Source organism: Pseudorca crassidens, chromosome 11 (assembly GCF_039906515.1).
Source record: "Pseudorca crassidens isolate mPseCra1 chromosome 11, mPseCra1.hap1, whole genome shotgun sequence".
Taxonomy (NCBI): Eukaryota; Metazoa; Chordata; class Mammalia; order Artiodactyla; family Delphinidae; genus Pseudorca; species Pseudorca crassidens.
The window spans coordinates 7,930,562-7,951,732 of NC_090306.1; the positions used below are offsets into that span (position 1 = coordinate 7,930,562).

The window sequence follows — 21,171 nt, forward strand, 5'->3', positions numbered from 1 at the left end:
CTTCAAAGCAAGCAGAATGGAAGAGACTACTGGCTGTTGTCAAAGATAAAACCAGACACTCATTAAATGTAAATTGATACAGTCTCTATGGAGAACAGTATGGAGGTTCCTTAAAAAACTGAAAAGAGAACTACCATATCACCCAGCAATGCCACTACTGGGCATATACCCTGAGAAAAACATGATTCAAAAAGAGTCATGTACCACAATGTTCACTGCAGCACTATTTACAATGGCCAGGACATGGAAGCAACCTAAATGTCCATTGACAGATGAATGGATAAAGAAGATGTGGCACATATACAATGGAATATTACTCAGCCATAAAAAGAAATGAAATTGAGTTATTTGTAGTGAGGTGGATGGACCTAGAGTCTGTCCTACAGAGTGAAATAAGTCAGAAAGAGAAAAAAAAATACTGTATGCTAACACATATATATGGAATCTAAGAAAAAAAAATGGTCATGAAGAACCTAGGGGCAGGACAGGAATAAAGACGCAGATGTAGAGAATGGACTTGAGGACATGGGGAGGGGGAAGGGTAAGCTGGGACGAAGTGAGAGAGTGGCATGGACATATATACAGTACCAAATGTAAAATAGCTAGCTAGTGGGAAGCAGCTGCATAGCACAGGGAGATCAGCTCGGTGCGTTGTGACCACCTAAAGGGGTGGGATAGGGAGGGTGGGAGGGAGATGCAAGAGAGAGGGGATATGGGGATATATGTATATGTATAGCTGATTCACTTTGTTATACAGTAGCAACTAACACAGCATTGTAAAGCAACTATACTCCAATAAAGATGTTAAAAAAAAAAAGTTGGTGAGGACAGATTTCCTTCAGTAATACGATTATAACAGAGAGGAGGGCCCAGCGTAAACTGAACTCAACTTCCCCAAAACAAAAGACTAGCGACTTTTTAAAGGCTGGGCTGTGCTAAGGGAAAGGCACTGAGTGGTATTAGGAGGGTTAATCCATGTGACTAGACCATGCGGATTTGTTCATTGGTGCTTCTCCGGAAGAAAAACAGCTTCTTCATCCTTTGGACAGGAGACAGTGTTGCGTATTGCAGCAAGGTTGTGCCCCACTGAAGCTAGGGCCCTACCCTCCCATGGGGACTGGGAGAGGGCAGGTTATCTCCCTAACTAATTCCCTGTTTGCTTTCAGAGATGGCTCTCAGAACCCTGAGGAAAGTTTTAGGTGGTAGCTTTACACCTCAAAGGGCAGAGAGAGGATTTTATTTTTTTTAATTTAATTTTACTTTTTTGTGTATGTGTGTGTTTTTTTTAACATCTTTATTGGAGTATAATTGCTTTACAATGTTGTGTTACTTTCTGCTTTATAACAAAGTGAATTAGCTATACATATACATATATCCCCATATCCCCTCCCTCTTGTGTCTCCCTCCTTCCCACCCTCCCTATCCCACCCCTCTGGGTGGTCCCAAAGCACTGAGCTGATCTCCCCATACGATGCAGCTGCTTCCCACTAGCTATCGGTTTTACATTTGGTAGTGTATATATGTCCATGCCACTCTCTCACGAACAAACAGTAAATTCTCCTGGCAGCAATGAACTTTCTCAGGCAGACATTTTAAAGGGATTTGGGATCATTCCAGGACACAGCCTTAAACTACTAGAAGCCATGTTAGAGTTTGTCAAATGTCTTAGTGCAAAGGTTTGGATGGAGTTGTTCTGTTCCAAGAGTTCTACAGTTCTCATTAATACATATCGACATGGAAGAGAGGTCAATGAAAAAAAATAAAATTCACTGTCTTACCTAGCCTGCCACAAAAGTTTTACTAACTTTTCACAGACACAAAATAGTGGTGTGGATCTAATCTCGACCTCCATCAGACATTCAGTTCGCTAATGCAGCCCTTGGGAAAGCAGGAGAGCTGGAAAGAAAGGGATTTTTTTCTCAGAGTGAATAAATTGGCTTAAGGAAGAAAGGTCAGTCAACTAAGTAGAACTAGAGAACAGGAATGAGGGCAGCACCTTCTAGGCAGTAATAAAAAGCTTTTTACTATTGATTCAGACCCCCCACGCACAATGGGAGAATCTTTATGTAATAACTTTTATTTTCTTTGACTGCAGTCCTCTGTTTAATCACAATCCTACAAAAACAACTGACTCTCTAAGTTGTCAAAGAAAATTTTCAGTGAATGTAGACTTTAGCCTTCTCTTTTGTCCAGGACTAAAACAATTAAACAGTGATTACACAAATCAATGACAAACTAGGAAAAATAATCCCTCAGCATTTTAAAAGGCAGGAGGGGGAATTCCCTAGTGGTCCAGTGGTTAGGACTCAACAACACTTTCACTGCAGGAGCTGGGTTCGATCCCTGGTCAGAGAACTAAGATCCAGCTAGCAAGACTTGAGGTGCAGCAAAGTAAAAAAAAAAAAAAAAAAAAAAAAAAAGATGGCAGGAGGGAGTGGGGAAAGACAGTTTGCATATTCTGAGAAAAATACCCCTGGTTAAACTGTAATGTAAGAAACAGGTGAAAAACAAACCAATCTAACCAACCAAACAACAAACAAAACCCAGCAAATAACAAGTAACTAATTCACATTCTCAGCGAGATTTAATGAAAATTGCATTTATACAGCAAGTTTTTTCTTCAAAGAAAAATGAGAAATCTGAGAAAAGTTCTTAGAAGTGAAAACATGTTTTATAAACTAAAAATACAATAAATTGAATCAAGAGTTAGATTGAATATTGCACCAATAAAACTACTTAAAGAACTGCATTCAGTACCGCTGAATTAGCCTGGTCATGCTCTCATTTCTACATATGTTAAACTGTTGTTAACGGTAGTAATCTAGTTAATCTATCCCTCCCCACTACCCTTCCCTGTTAGTAACCATAAGTTCATTCTCTGTTTCTGTTTTGTAAATAAGTTCATTTACACCATTTTTTTTAGATTCCACATATAAGCGATGTCATATGATATTTGTCTTTTTCTGTCTGACTTATTTCACTTAGTATGATAATTTCCAGGTCCATCCATGTTGCTGCAAATGGCATTATTTCATTTTTTTAGTGGCTGAATAATATTCCATTATATATATATATATATATACCACATCTTCTTTATCCATTCATCTGTTGATGGACATTTATGTTGTTTCCATGTCTTGGCTATTGTAAAGAGTGCTGCAATGAACATTGGGGTACATGTATCCTTTTGAAACATGTTTTTCTCTGAATAAATGCCCAGGAGTGGGATTTCTGGATCATATAATAGCTCTATTTTTAGTTTTTTTAAGGAACCTCCATCCAGTTCTCTATAGTGTCTGTACCAATTTACATTCCCACCAACAGTGCAAGAGGGTTCCCTTTTCTCCACACCCTCTGCAGCATTTATTGTTTGTAGATCTTTTGATGATGGCCATTCTGACTGCTGTGAGGTGATATCTCGTAGTTTTGATTTGCATTTCTCTAATAATTAGTGATGTTGAGCATTTTTCATGTGCCTCTTGGCCTTCTGTATGTCTTCTTTGGAGAAATATTTAGGTCTTCTGCCCCTTTTTTTGATTGGGTTGTTTGTTTTTTGTGTATTGAGCTGCAAGGGCTGTTTGTAATAATTTTGGGAATTAATCCCTTGTTGGTCGCATCATTTGCAAATATTTCCTGTGGGGTGTCTTCTCATTTTGTTTGTGGTTTCCTTTGCAGTGCAGAAGCTTTTCAGTTTAATCAGGTCCCATTTGTTTATTTTTGTTATTTCCATTACTCTGGGAGATGGATAGAAAAAGATATTGCTGCGCTTTTTGTCAAAGTGTGTTCTGCCTATGTTTTCCTCGAAGTTTTATATAGCAAAATGATTTGGATACATAGATATATGTATATACGTGTGTGTGTCTATATTCGTTTTCTTTTTATTCTTTTCCATTATAGTTTATTACAAGATATTGAATATAGTTCCTGTGCTATATAGTAAATCCTTGCTGTTTATCTATTGTTTATCTATTTTATATATGGTAGTGTGCATCTGTTAATCTCATACTACCAATTTGTCCCTCCCAACCCCTTCCCCTTTGGTAACCATAAGTTTTTCTACTCACAGACATTTTCTATGTCTGTGAGTCTATTTCTGTTTTGTAAATAAGTTAATTTGTACTATTTTTTAGATTCCACATATAAGTTATATCATATAATATCCTTTTTGATCACACAAACACACCAAGTTGTTCCTGTCTCAGGAATTTTGTGCTTATACTTTGGCTAATACGCTTTGCCTTGAGAACTTCGCGTGGTGGGGTTTTTCTTGATAATTAGTTCTTAGTTCAAATATCACTCTTTATGGTAGGCCTTCCCTGATCATTCAGTCTGACGTAGAATATGATCACAGCACCTCTCCATCACACTGAATCACATCAGACAGCTTTTCTTTTTTTCTTTGAAGTACTTCATGCTATTGGAATACATCTCATCTGTTTGTAGTTAGACTCGCCATATCTCCATGTTTGTAAGCCCCAGGAGTTAGGAACCTTGCTTGTTCATTCCTTGCTCATTCACACATATATCCCAAGAACCTAGACTAGTTTCTGATTCATTGCAGGTTATCAGTAAATATAGGTATAAAAGATTAGGAGAAGTAAGCAAAAATACTTTAAAAATAATAATACACGTACAAAATATATATAAGTGCCTACCTATATTATAGCCTAAAATTTCCTAATGCTATTGTCTGGTTCAGCTTATAAACTCCAAAAGGACAAGTATTCTGTCTCTATAGGTATTCTATGCCCAATGTCTAGACCAGTGTCTTAACGGTCCTGTCTATTGGGGAAATAGGCAAGAACACTAACAATTATACTTCTTATGAACTAAGAGCTAAACTGTTGGTAATTCCAATTTCTAGTCCCAAATCACACCCAAGTTGTCTTTAAATTGACTGTGGAGAGCAGGGGAAAACAAAGAATGGTGGGTGTTATTTTCAAGTGGGAGGTGTTTCTCATATGTATGTTTGTTTGTTTTAGGTTACCTGTGGCATTGTCCCAGTATTGGCCAGTCATGTTTTGGTCAAATACATTGACTATATTTTCTTTTTTTCCTGTACCTTTAAACTCTGTATCATCTTTAATAGGAAGAAAAATATAGCAAAATGTGGTGCAGCACAAGCCAAACAGGAAAGTGTCTAGACTGTCCCAGTATCAATACAACCAGAGCATCCCTGATTTTACTTGTTTTATATCTGGGAATTTAGTACATAATTTTATTGAACCCATAAAATATTTGGAAGCTATTCACCTGGTATATTCTATTCATTTATTTTTAAAAGTGGAAACAACCTGAGATAAGGCAATTGAATTGCAGAGGGGGAAAAAATCTCCAAGTTATTGGCAGAATTTCTAAATTCAAAGTCCACATTCTAGCTAATGAATGAACCATGTCCCTCCTGATTCTGTCACTGGATTAACTGAGTGACTTTAGATGTATTGTTTCATTTTCTCTGCTTGTTTCCTCACCAGCAAAACGATGATGGGTCTTTAAGCCCAGCTAGTATCCTTGGATGGTAAATAAGAAAGATATAGGGTAACTAAAAAAAGAAAACAGAGTTCCTGTGGGGTGTGATCTGAGCTGAGTCAATACGAATTCATTAAAAAGATTTAGCAAAATCAGGCAGAAGTGAATGAGGTGATGGCGCCATCTGCTGCTTTATATTATGAATTTCAAGGCAAATTAGAGGAAGTTATTCTGTTTTATCCACTTGTGAGTAAAACGGAAGCATTTCTGCAGGGTGGACCTGACTCATAATAAAAACGTGACTTTCACTCTGCTTAAAGGCATCTGTATTACTTTATTCCTAAGAAATTGTAGTTGTTGGGAGTTATTCTATTGTGAGCAGCCGTTGGATTCCTTCAATAATAACCACATATGTTTACTATACTTTTAATTTTCAGTGTGTCATAAGTTCCTGGAGAGCAGGAAATTTGTCTTGCTCACTACAAATTCCCAGCATCTAGAGTAGCGCTTCACATATTAAATGAATGAATAAAATTGTACATATGTAGCTATTTTTAATTTGCTTGTTTTCTTCCTACACACGAGACTGTAAGGACCCTAAGGATAGGCTCTCTGTATGTTAATTACTGCCTACTCTGTTAGGACTAAAGAAAGAAAGCATCTGAGTGAGAGTTGTTAAATAAGTGAATGTGTAACCCCAGAAAAGTGAGAAAAATTTCTAATCCACATCTCTGTCACAGCAAATTAGAATAACTCGGAGAAAGTAAAATAGCCCGATACTGTTATTTTGATGTTTAGGTTACTGAGGTATATAAGCAGGTGTTTGAAAATTATATATTAGGCATCCTACTTCATTTCCAATATACAACCCACATGCTTAATAAGATGGGCATAATATTGAGAAAAAGTTGTCTATTTATACTTTTTTTAATGTTTGGGGTCTGTTGTAAATAAGTAAAAGACTTAGTGCTGTAGAAGCAGATCCCCGAACAGAGCTTAGCAAACACATATATGTTTATGAATATATTCAGGTTCCTGCTATCTGTCTTATAGGAGGCTTTACTAAGCTTAAATTATGTATATTCTCTAAGAGTAGAATTATAAATCATCTGTCAGCTGCGCTCTTAATGGGGTAAAGAATTAGGGAAGAGCTGAGGCATGTGGCTCTTCACTGGAGTATAATGTGGACCACTAAGTTTAATGGGTTCTACAAACGGCCAATTTAATAATTTTCAAAGCCACTGAGATTTCCTTATGGTTCAGGTACAAGTCAAATACCTAATCCTCCTACTTAAAATTCTATGTTTTCGCAACTGTGCAAATGCTCAGGACCATGTACTTCTCTCTCATTTTTAAAATTTGCTCCCAGGAAACGAGTAGTTCATTAACTTTCTGGTTCATGGCATCCTTCATGGGTTAATACCTTGCACATCACTGGGATGAGGATGACTGATCATGGAGGGGATTTTGGAAGTAAATATAGGTGCAAAGAAGGTACATTTGGAGACATTAAGGTATAAAGATCAGATATTTTAAATTTGCTCATTTTACTTGCTAAGATTTAAAAACTTGAACAATAGATGCAGGAAAGCATACCTATTCTGCTCATCTTTCCAAACCAGAACAGCCTAACTCTGTGAAATACTCTAAGATAATTCGGTATTTTAAATAATATTCACTTATATACCATCTATTCTATAATAGAATACCATCTATGCTCATTGACCCAAATGCCCTGCAAGCCCTAATAAACTCAGAAAATCTCCACAAAGAAGAAACTGAAGAAATGCTGGACAATACTCTTTATGGTTCACAAAACAAGAGGCAAGTCAGGAGGTATTCCACAGGACATTATTTCAACAACAACAACAGCAAAAAAGAATCCTAAACAATGTTTATAAACACCATTAAACTAAGTTAAGGAGTTATTTGGTCAATTTGCTGTATGAGATTAAGAACCTACTACCAAAACCAGAAACACTCGTAGGACACTATAAATACAAGGAAAAAATGAACTAATAGAATAGTTAACATTTCTCGAATTCTAACCGAATCCTAGGCACTACATGAATTATTATATAAACATTATCCCATTAAATCCTCATACATCTATGACCTACTAGAAATAAAATGAAGATCTATGAGCTACTAGTGTTATTCCTATCTTTCAGTTAAGGTAATCAAGGTAATAAAGATATTGAGTAACTTTCCTTAGATAACAGAGATGTAAAAAACTGGGATTTGAACTCAGTCCAAATTCAGAGTTCATTCCCTTAATGGGAAATAAACATGGCCTAAACCGTAAGGTATTTACAACAGGGGTCAGCAAACTCTTCCAGCAAGGGATGAGAGAATAAATATTTCAGACTCTGTGGGTCACTTATAGTCTCTTCTGCATATTTGTTTTAATAACGCTTTAAAAATGTAGAAACCAGTCTTAGCTTTCAGGGCATACATAAATAGACTGCAGGCCAAGGCTGCAGTTGTAGCCCAAGGCTGTAGTTGTAGCCCTCGTTTAAATAGTAACAAGTAAGGATAAGAATATTTATGTCTTTGGGATCAAGCAGCAGTCTATAAACTGAGAGATATATCCCCAAGATAGATCAGATTAAGGCAGTTTCCTCCAAACCTAAGGTTGAGGAAGACATGTTGCCAACGTCCGGAAGAATTGGAGACAGAAATAGTAAAAGTGACTGAACGATGACTCATTGGCACTGTCAGCTTGGCTAAAGAAGATAGCTCTGGGGCTTCCCTGGTGGAGCAGTGCTTGAGAGTCCGCCTGCCGATGCAGGGGACACGGGTTCGTGCCCCGGTCCGGGAAGATCCCACATGCCGCAGAGCGGCTGGGCCCGTGAGCCATGGCCGCTGAGCCTGCGCGTCCGGAGCCTGTGCTCCGCAACGGGAGAGGCCACAGCAGTGAGAGGCCAGCGTACCGCAAAATAAATAAATAAATAAATAAAAATAAGATAGCTCTGTTATCAACTTTGAAATTTCTATACCAGACACAGAGGCAAGAAATTCATCTTCCAATCTGGACTAGATTTTTTTTTTCAGCCTAAGATGTTTTTGTTTAGAGATATCAGTAGTTCCAACAGAAAGAGAAACTAAAGTCCCTAATTACAAAATCCTTCTCTTGGACGTTTGCTCAAAGCCAAATGGGGTAATAAGGACCGTGCCACCTACAAATTGGCACTTGCCATCTACCTCTACAAGGTTTAAATCATGAGCCACAGCAGCTGCTGACCTTCAACACCCCTGAAAGGAGTTCGGGATGGAGATCAGGAATGAGGCCCTCTGTGCTCTGGGAAAAATGGGCAGAACAGGTTTTTAGATAGTTAGATATTTTCAGGAGGAAATTTTATGAGCCCAATTCTTGCATCTCCTCGTACCTAGAAAAGCACTAAAATCATCGATGGTGTTGTCTGCTCCTCGTGACAAGCAGCCACCCTCTGCCAAAATGTGTGCTTGCCTGCACGTCCCCCCTTCACTAAAATTGTATATAACACTGACTTTCCCCCCTACTTTTTAGGGGCACTTTCTCAGAGCTATCTGAAATGTCGTCCCCTGGGACGACATATTCATTTTGCCCCAAATAAAACTTAACTCACAACACTCACGTTGTGCAATTTTTTTTTCAGTCAACAGCTGGATTTACCTTCCAACCTGACAGTTACAAACAAACAAAAACAGACAAAATGCATGAATCAGCAGTTCTCAAAACACTGGATATCAAGCAACAAAGCAAGACAACGATCTATGAGAGATGGAAACAAACAAGGTGAGTGCCGGGATTGCCCCAGTTTACCACACTTGTGGAGTTTGCAGGCCACACACAGGGAAGGGGAACTGAGGAGATTACTGGGAAACCCCAGAATTGAGACAGACAAAGGCAGCAAGTGTTCCGGCGAGAGTACGAGAGGGGAGAGCTGCACAGAGAGAGAACCCCAGAGAGCTCAGAGAATCTCCTACAGCTCAGAGTGTGAGGGGGTAACCAGAGGGTTTGGGAAAGAACCGTCAAAAATAAACAAAGGGGTTTTGTTTCCAGTAAAGTTGCTATTTTTACTTATTAATTCTAATAATTTGTAGATCTGGGGGGATTTTCCAAGCACTTAATGATATCATCTGCAAGTGATGACAGTCTTATTTCTTCATTTCCAATCTTAATATCTTTTAATTCTTTGTCTTATCTTATTTCATGGCCTATAGCAACTTTACTGGATACAAAACTCCATATTCAAATATATGTTGTATTCATATATACCAGCAAAAATAGACAATTTTTTGTCATTTACAATAGCAAGAAAACTATTAATATCCTAATAATAAATACAATAATAAATGTAATAAAAATGTGCAAGAGTGTTATATTAAAAGCTCCAAATTACTGTGCAGAGAATTTTTAATAATATCTAAATAAATGGAAAGATATATCATTAAAAAAATAAAATAAAATAAACGAAGGAAATAATGCCCAAGTTCACGTGGGGCAGGAAACAGTGCCCTTTCCCAACAGCAAGACTGGACCAGATCATAGCCCATTGAGTATTGGGTGGGATACTCAGAAAATATACCCTTCATAATGGAGAATCGTTAACCCCAGACTGAGAACTTCTTTGGTACTGCCTGATCATCATAAAAGCAATACCCAGGAGCATCTCACTGTTTCTATGTAACTTAAATTGTTCTCACAATAAAACTCAGGAATATTTAGAGGAACGAAAAATATCTAGCATTGACCTAATATAATATTGTAAGTCAATTATACAGTAGATCATTGAACGAGGTGGGTTTGAAATGCATGGATCCACGAATATGTGGATTTTTATCACTAAATCCATACTACAGCACTACACAACCCACATTTGGAAAGGAGGTACAGAGGGCTGACTACAAAGTTATACATAGATTTTCCGCCTCATGAAGGGGCTGGTGCCCCTAGCCCCCGCATCATTCAAGGGTTAACTGTACTCCAGTTAAAAAATAAAATCACAAAAAAACAACTTAGAGGTCAGAATTAGAAGGCACAGACATTAAAATAGTTAATATGTTCTTCGTATGTTCGTAGATTTAAAAAGCTACATAGAGACATGGAGGATTTGTTTTTAAAGCACACTTCTAGAGATGAGAACTACAAAGTGTGGGATGAAAAATACGCTGTGTGATATTAATGATAGACACTCAGTAGAAAAGATTCATGGACTTGATTTTATAACAATAGAAACTAACAAAAATGAAACACTGAGAGATAATAATTTTAAAGGGAAAGGAAAGAACAAGGACAAGGAGGGAGGGAGGGAAGAGAGCAAGAAAGAAAGAAGCATTAGGGCACTGTGGCAGCCCAGTATTCACATAACTGGAGTCCCTCAACAGTGTGTGTGTGCATAGGGGGGGGGGGGAGGGAAAAGAGGTGGAGTGAGGGGGTACCGGGAGGTGGGGCAGAAAAAAACATTTGAAGAGGTAATAGCCTAGCAGCTTAAATTTTTTCAAACTTGATGGAAAAGAAGAAAGATTTCCTCACAAGCAGACCTTCACTATAAGGAATGATAAAGAAAGTCCTTTAAGAAAACTTAAAATATCACGTGATGTAATGTGGATCTAAAACAGAGATGAAGAGCACCCAAAATGGTCACTACTTGGGCAAATTTAACAGTAAATAATTAAAAATCTTGTGAAACACAGAAAACTCCATGCCCAGATGACTTCAATGGCAAATTGCTTCAAATATTGAATGAACAAATCATACCAATTCTACACAAAATCTTCCAGAAAATTGGCATAAAGGAGTACTACTCTGAAACCTAAACCAGACAAAGCTGTTACATGAAAAGAAAATTACATAGAAATGTCGTTCATAAACGTAGTTGCAAAAATTCTAAGCCAAATTTTAGCAGATCTAATCCAGTGATATATTAAAATGATAATACAGCTCGAGAATCGAAAGCTGGCTTAAACTTCTATAACTACTTAAGTTAATTCATCATGTTAAACTAAAAAGAGAAAAGAAAAACGATATGATCATCTCAACAGATATAGGAAAAGTATTAGACGAATCAATACCCATTTCTGATAAAACCTCTCAGTATTCTAAGAACAAAAGGAAAATTTCTCAAACTGATAATATTCATCTATGAAAAATATACACTTAACACCTTAGTTAATGGTATAACATTGACTTATTCCCAAGATCAAGAACAAAATAAGGATTTGCACTCTCACCATTTTTATTCAATATTCTACTGGAGGTTCTAGTCTATGAAATCAGGCAAGGAAAAGAAATAAAAGTCATCCAGAAAGGAAAAAATAAAAATATTTTTATTTGCAGATGACATGATTATGTATGAGGAAAATCCAATGAAATACATACACACACCACACACGCAAACACACACACACACTTACTAAAAGAAATAAGTGAGCTTATCAAGGTTTCAGGATATAAGGTTAATATAAAAAACTATTATAATTCTATACAATAGCAAAGGACATTGGAAATAAAAACTACAATGATAACAGTACCGTCTACAGTAGTATAAAAAATGTGAAATACATGATGATAATCTAATAAAATATGTGAAACATCTATACAGAGAAAATTACAAAACATCGCATAAAGAAAATCCATGAGTTGAACAAATCAGTATTTTAAAGAATTCAATTTCCCCCAATTATCTATAGATTCAGTGAAATCACATTCAAAATTTCAAAAAGTTTTTTTAGAAATTGACAAGCCAATTCAAAAATTAAGACGGAAATGCAAAGACATAGATTAACGAAAACAACATTGAAGAACTACCTCCATGTGATTTCAAGATATATTATAAAACTACCGAATCCAAAATATCGTAATGGTGTTATGCACAAAGAATACACAAATAGATCGATGGAACAGAATAGAGTCCAGAAATAGACCCAGACATGTATGCATAATTGTTGACAAAAGTGCAAATGTAGTGAAGAAAGAATAGTCTTTTCAGCAAATGTTGCAGAAGCAATTGAATATCCACATGCAAAAAGGAAAAGAAAAAGAACTTCCATACATCCATACGTGACTTACAAATTATCCCCCCAAAAGTTAAAGATTTCCACGTAAAATCTGAAACTATAAAATGTCTAGAAGAAAACATAGCAGAAAAATTTTTGTGACCTTGAGTTAGGCAACAAGTTCTTAGAAACAGGAAAATGGACTTCACTGAAGACTGGCGGGGGGCTTGGAAGAAGCTAGGTGAAAAAAGATATACATAGAGAATTAAAACTTTTGCTATCAAGGTGTCAAGCAGCTGGGCCCCAGTCTCTGCTAAGGAGTTCTGCACTTTAGCTAGTAACAGGAAGTCCTCAGGGCTTTTATGGTTTGCACCTAAGTGACGAAGTATAGCTTAATTTTCAGAAGAAAATTCAAAGGTCTTCTCCTTTTCTTCCAGAGCCTTCACATTCACTGTACTGTCAATAGATTTGCCTTCTTCTGACATATACTGAATGCAGTTAAAATGCAGTTTTCAGCAAAAACAGCTCCCCTTTGTATATATGCACAGGTGCCTGAAGAATACATCTGGAAAGCAGCTCCCTGGAGTCTAAACCTGCAGGCAGGGAGAAAAACAAATTTAGATTTACTGCCACCTTGTGTCAGGCACTTAGCCTTGTCTTAAAGCTTCAAGTCCGCAGTAAACGTGAGAAGGAAAATGTAAGAGAAGATTTGAATAGGTAAACGGGCAAGTCCCTGTGTGAGAGAGCTGGGGAGAGAGATTCAGAAATTCCCCAAGCTTCTTTCCAGCAAGAAGAGGACATTGCGTGGAATGTGGCAGTAACTTCACTAGTAGGTTCAGCAAAGAATAGGAAACTTACAAGTGGGGCATCCAAGGAGAACCATCCTCCCAGAGCCATGAGTAGTTGGGTTTCTTCAGAGACAACCCCATCCAGAATGGGAAACTGGAATGGGCGATTGCTTGCTGGATGAATTCCTATGGGAAGTCATGTTTCTGAGTTGATGAAAGAGTCGATGTGGACTTTTTAAATTAGATTCACAAAACGAAAGAACCCAAAGAGCTCTTAGACATCCTCCTGATGGCTTTACAGAAATGTCTACTGGAGCCTAGAGATACTTCATAACCTGTCCATCCAAGGTCATGCACGTAACCAGTGGCCAGCCTAGGCTAGAAAACAGGTACATATTCTGATTCTCAAGGAGGGCCTTAACCTGACCTATTTCCCTGTAAACCAATATTCCAGGCCAACACACATCCATTAAAAACTCACCAGATCATCTGAGCTATTAATCTTCAGCATGTGGGCGTCCAAAGACAAGCAATTCTCCCGGCTTTTTTCCCAATTAAATGGGCCAGAGGAAAATTGGTAACAGTTTTCTTCATGCCAGAGCCAGTCTTGGGGACAAGGACCTAGGAAATGTAATACACTTAATTAGTGAGTTAGGCCTGAGTAAAAATATTTCTACAATTCTTAAATCAATTCACCTCTCAGGACTCTCACATGCTACCACCTCTTCTTAATTAGAATTACACCCAGACTCTGCAAATACCTAAATAGCCTAGAGTCTTTATTGCTCCCTTTTCTGGAGAAAAAAGAAATGAAGCATTCTGATTTTAGAAAACTCAATTAAAAAGCAAGACTGTTAAAAAGCAAGGCTTGAGCTGGGATGTAATTTTAGAATCTGATCTATTTTTTAAAAATTATGTTTGGAATCATGGAAGTGAGAGTTGGGGGGATGAATATGTAATAGGTATTCTGCTACTAAAAAAGATATGCTTATATATTTTAAAACTTCAGGTCTTTGAATGATGGATTTGGGTTTAGATACTGTGCCTCCTGATTCTGGACATGTAGCCCTATGTGGCTCTTGAGTACTTGAGTTACGGCTGGTCTGCATTGAGATGATGTTCTGTAAGTGTAAAATATACCCCTGATTTTGAAAACGTACTATGAAAAAAAGAATATAAAATATCCCATTAATAATATTTATACTGATTAGTGTCAAAATAATATTTCAAGTATATTGGGTTAAATATGTCATTAAAATTAATTTCATCTGTTTATTTTTCATGTTTACTGTGATTAGTAGGAAATTTAATGTTACATATGTGGCACACACTGTATTTCTTTTGGACAGAACTGTTCTAGGGAGAACAATATATTGGTGCAAAGAGAGCATCTCAATTTAAATAAGATTTCAGAAAGTAGGGGAAAGTTTTCAGCAGAAAGTTCCCAGAGAGTCCAAAAAACTCAACTCAGGGCTTAGACAATAGGCAAGATATGTGTTTTACAGATATTTTAAACGATCCCCAAATCCTCTTTCTCCTCCCCCTTCTTCTCCCCTTCATCATCATCATCCCTTCCGTGTGTTACTAACACTTGGAATCTCTTTACTGGGGAAAAAAGCCCTTTGTTCTATGCTGTGACCAAAAAAAAAAAAAAAAAACAAACCTCAAATCCTTGAGCAAGGCAACATTTTAATTTCAATTTTCATTGTGGCATAAAACCATCAGATAATTTTGTAAGAATAGGCTTTATCAGAGAGGACAAAGTAGAAGGGACTGAACTATGAAAGAAGAAAGTGAATGAGGAAGGCTATACATAAGCCTGGATTGAAAGCAAAGAATGCAAGCTTCCTAACTTATTAATTTGCCTAGTCCTGTCTTACTGTGTCAAAGGAAAGAGTATATTGGTTTTCCTGAACTAAAAGAAAGGTCTAGGTAGGTTTTCCAAGCCATGAAAAAGTGAAAAAGATGAATGTTAAAATGTGGCATTCAAACCACCTGTATGTCCTTTAATTATTATTATTTTTTTATTTAACAAACACAATAACCACTGTGTTAACCAACGTGCCAAAAATGGTTGGCAGTCATTTTTATGTATTGGCTCATTTAATCCTCATAACCACAGTATGTAAGAGTTAGGTTAATTTTCTTCATTTGAAAGATAGAGAAAATGGGACTTTGAACACGAGCAGTCTAACGCTAGCATCTGTGTGTTTCATCACTATATTACACTACCTCTCAAACTCCTGAGTTTGAATTAACTGAGGAAATATTTCTTGATGCCCCCTCAAGATATTTTGATACAGGGTTTTGGGGTAAATCTGGAACTTGCCACTTTTAACAAGCTACTTAGGTGATAATTTTGTACACGAAGGGTTGAGAACCACCACTAATTCAGGTGCTAAAATGTAGTCTGTTACTTTGAAGACTCTGTATCTTTCTAGCTGGCTGACCTCAAGCAAGTCACATATGCCAATTTCTCAGCGTCTTGCCCTCTTCATACATATACCGAGGACCACAGACTGGTTAGTAAGAAAGATAAAACTTGTCTCAAACTTGAGAAAACTGGCATAATTTTTTTTGCGTAGTATTTTATTATTAATGTTTTTCAGAATCTTCTCAAAGCTGCTTGATGGACAGCCGTGCTTTATTTGACATCTCTACTAATTGGCTTTTATCTGACACTGCCAAGGAATGAAAACACGTTACTTGGTGTATCTGCTACAAGAGACATATCACCTTTTATTTTTGATTAGTTGTCCACACTTGGCATCTCTGGGATACGAGCCTGAACAATCCTGACATAATTTTACTCCCATACAACTGATAAAAACAAGCCTAATTTCACAGCCCCACCTGTGAAATAAACCATTTTTGGTATGTAGCTATGTCTGCTTATATAAACATTCCTGTCCTTGATATATTAGCCTCCTTCCTTTAAGCCTTCTTTGAGATGGTTTTATGTCCTAAACAGCTCTTTCCTTAAAGAGATTCAATATATGTTTGACACTTTTTAAAAAATCAGCTTGTCTATAAACGTCTGCTAATTTTGGAAATTTAAATAACCCTGTACATACTGAAGGGATTTATAAACTGCAAAACTTTATACAAAACTACTTATCGTTATTATCATTTAACTTCCCTGGGTTTCCTCTACAAAATAAATGGATGGGTACCTATAAACTGTTCCTTTATCATCTTTATTCAACAAAACTACGTGGTTGAGATTAAGGTGAGCTGTACAAGCAAGAAGCTGCAGAAATCTCTGTTTATTAGTGACAGCTAGTTACTAATGCCAAGAAAGCAATGTACCACTGAAAGTGACTCTATTTCACACTTTCAAATTCTCCCCATGATTAAAAGCACATACCTGATTTAATTATACGTTGTAGAAAAACTATACTAACTGTACAGGTCACTTCTGTAATATTGAGTTCACATTATTATCTCCATGTTATAAATGTTTCTATCTGCCTCCTAGATTCTGAGTGTACCTAGTCAGCTGAGATCAACTCAGTTCTTCTCATATACATTGACTTCCTGGGTCTCTCATAACTTTGTCTAATTTGAAGTATCTACTTAACACTTACAAGCCAGCTCACCTCTATTGATTCAATTTACATGGATGTAGTACGCTTTATGAGAAACAGTCCCATAGAATAATGCTAATGAAGAGGAAGGGGTCCCCAGGACAAAGGAGACCCTTAGGAAAAGAAATCAATGATTAAGATACATTGGAATGGAAAGAGAGAAGAATCTGTGCAAAGGGTAAAGGTGAGGGATTTCTTCCAGAAAAATCTCAAAACCAGAAAGTTATAAAGAAAGAGAAGCTCTTGTGAGGCAGGAAAACTTAAATCCACCAAAAAGTATGGTTGATTGAATCAGATTAACTCAAGAATTTGGCACGGGTTAGGGTGAGGATGACAAAAAGAGAGGACTTCTGGTGTAGAACATGATGAACAAAAAAGGATACGTATACCAATATGCCAATTTTGTGCCTAGAGATATTTCCAAAAAATGTTAAGATTTACAGAGAAGTCTCTCTTCACCCCTCCCTCCCTCATACCTGAATAGTTTGCTGCTTTTTTCAGAGCTTCTTGGAGATTCAGGTTCTGGTGATGAAGTTCCATTAGTTTCTTGGATTTTTCATCCAGCTTGTGGGCAAGGGTTTCTATCATTTCTTTGAGTTCCCCTTGTGACTCCTGGGAAGATTTTTCTGTCTGGTGCTGGGCTGAAATCTGTCCCTCCAGGATATCTTCCTGGTGAGTAAGGTTTGCTTGCTGTTGCTTTAGATCAGACACCTGGGATACTAAATCAGAACTGAATTAAGACTCCATTTCCAACCCCAGTAAAAATTCCTCCACAGGATTTTGAGGAAATCAAAGAACTAAATCAAACCATTTGTTTTGACAACAAACTGCTTCAAAATGACCCAAATTTATTCAGGAATTACAGATTTGGAAATTACTTGATATTCATGCAATATTTTTTAAATGTGAGGAAATGTCACAGATACTTGTGATTTAAAAAAATAAGACAGGATTTTACTCATTGTTGAGAGTTACACACAAGTTAAAAGGAATCACAGGATAAGTCTTATACGAGTGGCATAAATAAAATATAGACGATTTAAGATAGTCAGACACAAACCGGACTCAGTGACTATTAGTAGCACTTGTCATTAATGACTTACTCTAGTTGTGTCTTAATTCCTCTGCCCTTTCTCTACCCTTCCCCATTTCCTGATTTTAGTTAAAAACTGTGACACTCACCCCGCTTTTGAGAAACCCTCCCACGGAATTTTTTTAAGCTGCTAACACAAGAGTCTGAAAACATATTTTTCAGTTTTAGTTTGTTATTTTTTTTTGTTTGGTTTTGGTTTTTTTGTTTTGCTTTTTTAGGAAGGGTAGAGATGAAAGGAAAGTTGTGAAATCAAGCAGGCAGCAAATGTTAAGGGTCCAATATCTCAGTTCTAGAAGGTTGACGGTTCAGTACAAAGTAGACCTCTTGGGTTGAAAGCCAGATTTGACCCTGTTGCAGAGTGGTCCAAGCCTCAGAGGAAGACGCTTCCAATGATTATCTTTGAGTCAAGGGCTCTTCTCCCAGATCAGTAGGAAAAGTTTTATAGATTGAAAGTGTTCATAGATTGAAAACATAAGTTGTTTGAGACCTTAAACAACCGAGAAACAAATTAGCACTTCAAAGGCCTTAGTAACCTGGATTCTAGGGCTCTAGAGAGCCTAGGATTCTAGAGATGAATAACTCAGATCTGTGACCTAAATACACAGGTGTATTAGATGGACAATCAACGCCATTTTCCTTCTTTCTTAGCCATTTTCATGGTTCCTTTCATTTCTTTTCCTCTCAACATCCCCTCTTTCCTAAATGGCCATATTATAAATTTGAAGAATGTTTTGTTTTGAATGTTTTTTTTATGAAGACTGTATTTCTGGGTTCTTAACTTTAAATTGGTATTTAATCATCTCTATTAAAACTCAGCATGAACTAAATGAAGTTTCTTTTACTTTTGGGTCCCTTGGGTGACCTTGTGGATTAGTAACTTCAAATTATTTTCTTCCTCATTATTCTGAGGTTTAAATAGGCTTTATCCATGAAGTTATGAAAACAGAACCAAACAAAAACCTACCATTCATAATCTTCATCCCATGCCTCAATCTATTTGAGGGAAGAGCACAATATACCCATTCATCTTCCCACTCACTCTTAAAACAGTTTGCCTAAAATTATCTAAATGAAGGCTGTTTATAGCTGTTATGAAACCAACAAATAAACCATGTTTATAAGTTCTCATTTTTTGTTCTCCGTCTTTTCCCGGCTTCAGCACTTACATTGGATTATCAGCAATATAACGGTCACCAGTAATCCCAGACAAAGGATCCCTAGAACCATAGCAGCAGGGTACCACCTCCGAGAGGAAAGAAGACGAAGACCTAAAGTGACAGAAGATAGATTCAGAAAAGACAAAAGCGATGGAGGCAAGGGATCAAACAATTCTTTGAGTACTGTCTGTACCTGGGGCTTTGCATTACTGACCTCTAGTATTCCCAATGGATTTGCAAATAATTCATTATTCACATGTACAGATGCGAACTATGTACAGTTAAAGAATTTAAGTAATTTACCTATGGTCATGCAGCTAGCAACTCTAGGAGCCAGGATTCCACACCAGATATTTGACTCCAAATCTAGAATCTAAAGTTTATGCCTTGTCTGCTGTCCCCACAGTGAGTCTTCAAGAAACTCTCAGCCCAGCTTGGTTAGATTAACTTCCTCCACAGGGTAGAGAGCCTGATGTTTTTAATAGGGACCATGTGTCTGTACGCGCACGTGTGCACGCACACACGCACGCTCGCATGCACGTGTGCACACACACGCGTGCAAACACATGCACATACGCACACAGGCATGTGCACACGCACACGCAGTTATAAGTAACATACCATAAACGAATGTCAGATATCAAGCAAATAAGCCTTTAGTCAGTTAACCAACTGAGAAAACCTCAAAGAACTAATACATAATTCTGTGCCATTCAATTTTTATTTGGAACTGGGGTTATTGACCAAAGAAAAATAGGAATGAAATCTCAATATTCCCTTGATTCATATTAACATCATGTCGTATACTCACACCAGCTGTGGCCTTCTTGTTACAAGAGAAAAATTCACCATTATTATAAAAATAAATCAATCATGTAGCTCACAGGTGTACGAATATCTTATTATGAGGTCCACCACTTAAAAAGCACAGATATTACTGGTTCAGTGGGAAAACATTTCATGTAATGGATTTGGACTCCTCACCTTGTTAGATAAACAAATAAGACACTGATAATGTTATCCTCTACATGCAAACAAGGAAACTGACCATTCAGTGACTTGCCTAAGATCACACAAATGTTAAGATCCAAACATAGGTCTTTAATCCAATTGTCAGTAGCTATGTGACTTAGAACGTCACATCACAAAACTTCCAGCATGAAGGTATGATGATTCCAATCAATCAGTGGTCAAATATATTCACAGAGTTCTCACGTGTCAGAAGCACTCCTAATAGACTCTACAGATGACCCAAACAAAATAGGAATTTTGACAGGAAGCAATGTGGTTTATTCTCTGATTCAAAAGTTATTAAGCTCCCAGAAGTGTGTATAGCAAGTTGGCAGAAAAGAAGTTGAAGACAGTTACGTGTCTTGCAAATAATTGCCCAATCCTAGCCTTGGAGGCAAATATCTGAGTAAATCTTTCAATCAACGTTTCTCTCTGGTCAATGTTCATTCCGTCTTATAGATCAATCCTAGCTCTACCACTTACTAGCCACATAAAACTGGGTAATTTAGTTAATCCTCCCAGTCCCTAGTTAGTCCTCTGTAAAAGGGAGATAAGATTAGTCCTAATCTCGAGGTGTGAAGATTTAGAGAAATAATGCATGTAAAGTGAATATCATAGAAAATAGCCTATAGCAAATGTTCAATAAAAGTTAGTTATCACCCTCTACTACAGCATCATTCATACCAAGTTAGTTTATTCGTCAACATCATCTTCGTTATCACCATTACATCTGACTTGTTTTTCCTTTAAGTAAGTGCTATTAACTCTTTCATATTTTCCCACATTCAGGTGTTGTAGTCTTCTAATCCTCTATTCAGTTAGTTTACATTTCTAACCTAATTCTGTCCCTGTACATATTTATCCACCCCTAGTACCTTTGTCTCTCTCTCCATTTGGCTTCTGATCCAGTTGACCCTTCATACTCTGGCTCTTCAGGTCAGCAAAAGTCATTTCCAAATTTATTCCAAGAATGAGAGAGTGAAGCAGCCGAGGACTTCTACAAAGTAAAAATGTGTGAGCTCCTGCTGGAGTGTTTAAATAGCTACTGATATCTAGTAGAATGACTCAGTCATTGGTAGGAGGAA

General features: G+C 37.1%; 1 protein-coding gene across 1 annotated transcript; it reads right to left on the minus strand.

Annotated features, from left to right (window-relative positions):
* Positions 1-11,763: 11,763 nt before the first annotated feature.
* Positions 11,764-21,171, minus strand: OLR1 (oxidized low density lipoprotein receptor 1). Its single transcript, XM_067695673.1, has 6 exons — positions 20,962-21,171; positions 19,085-19,186; positions 17,302-17,544; positions 13,720-13,859; positions 13,309-13,424; positions 11,764-13,043 (listed from the first exon to the last, which is right to left on the minus strand). Exons 1-6 carry the CDS (start codon positions 21,035-21,037, stop codon positions 12,899-12,901), a joined length of 822 nt encoding a protein of 273 aa, XP_067551774.1. The 5' UTR covers positions 21,038-21,171; the 3' UTR covers positions 11,764-12,898.

Coding starts and splice junctions, on each gene's coding strand:
- OLR1 (XM_067695673.1), bottom strand. CDS start 21,037: ATGACTTTTGCTGACCTGAAGAGCCAGAGTATGAAGGGTCAACTGGAT. Junction 13,860..17,301: donor AAAAGCAGCAAACTATTCAG/GTATGAGGGAGG, acceptor TACATTTCCTAG/GTCCTTGTCCCCAAGACTGG. Junction 13,044..13,308: donor TCTCCTTGGATGCCCCACTT/GTAAGTTTCCTA, acceptor CCCTGCCTGCAG/GTTTAGACTCCAGGGAGCTG.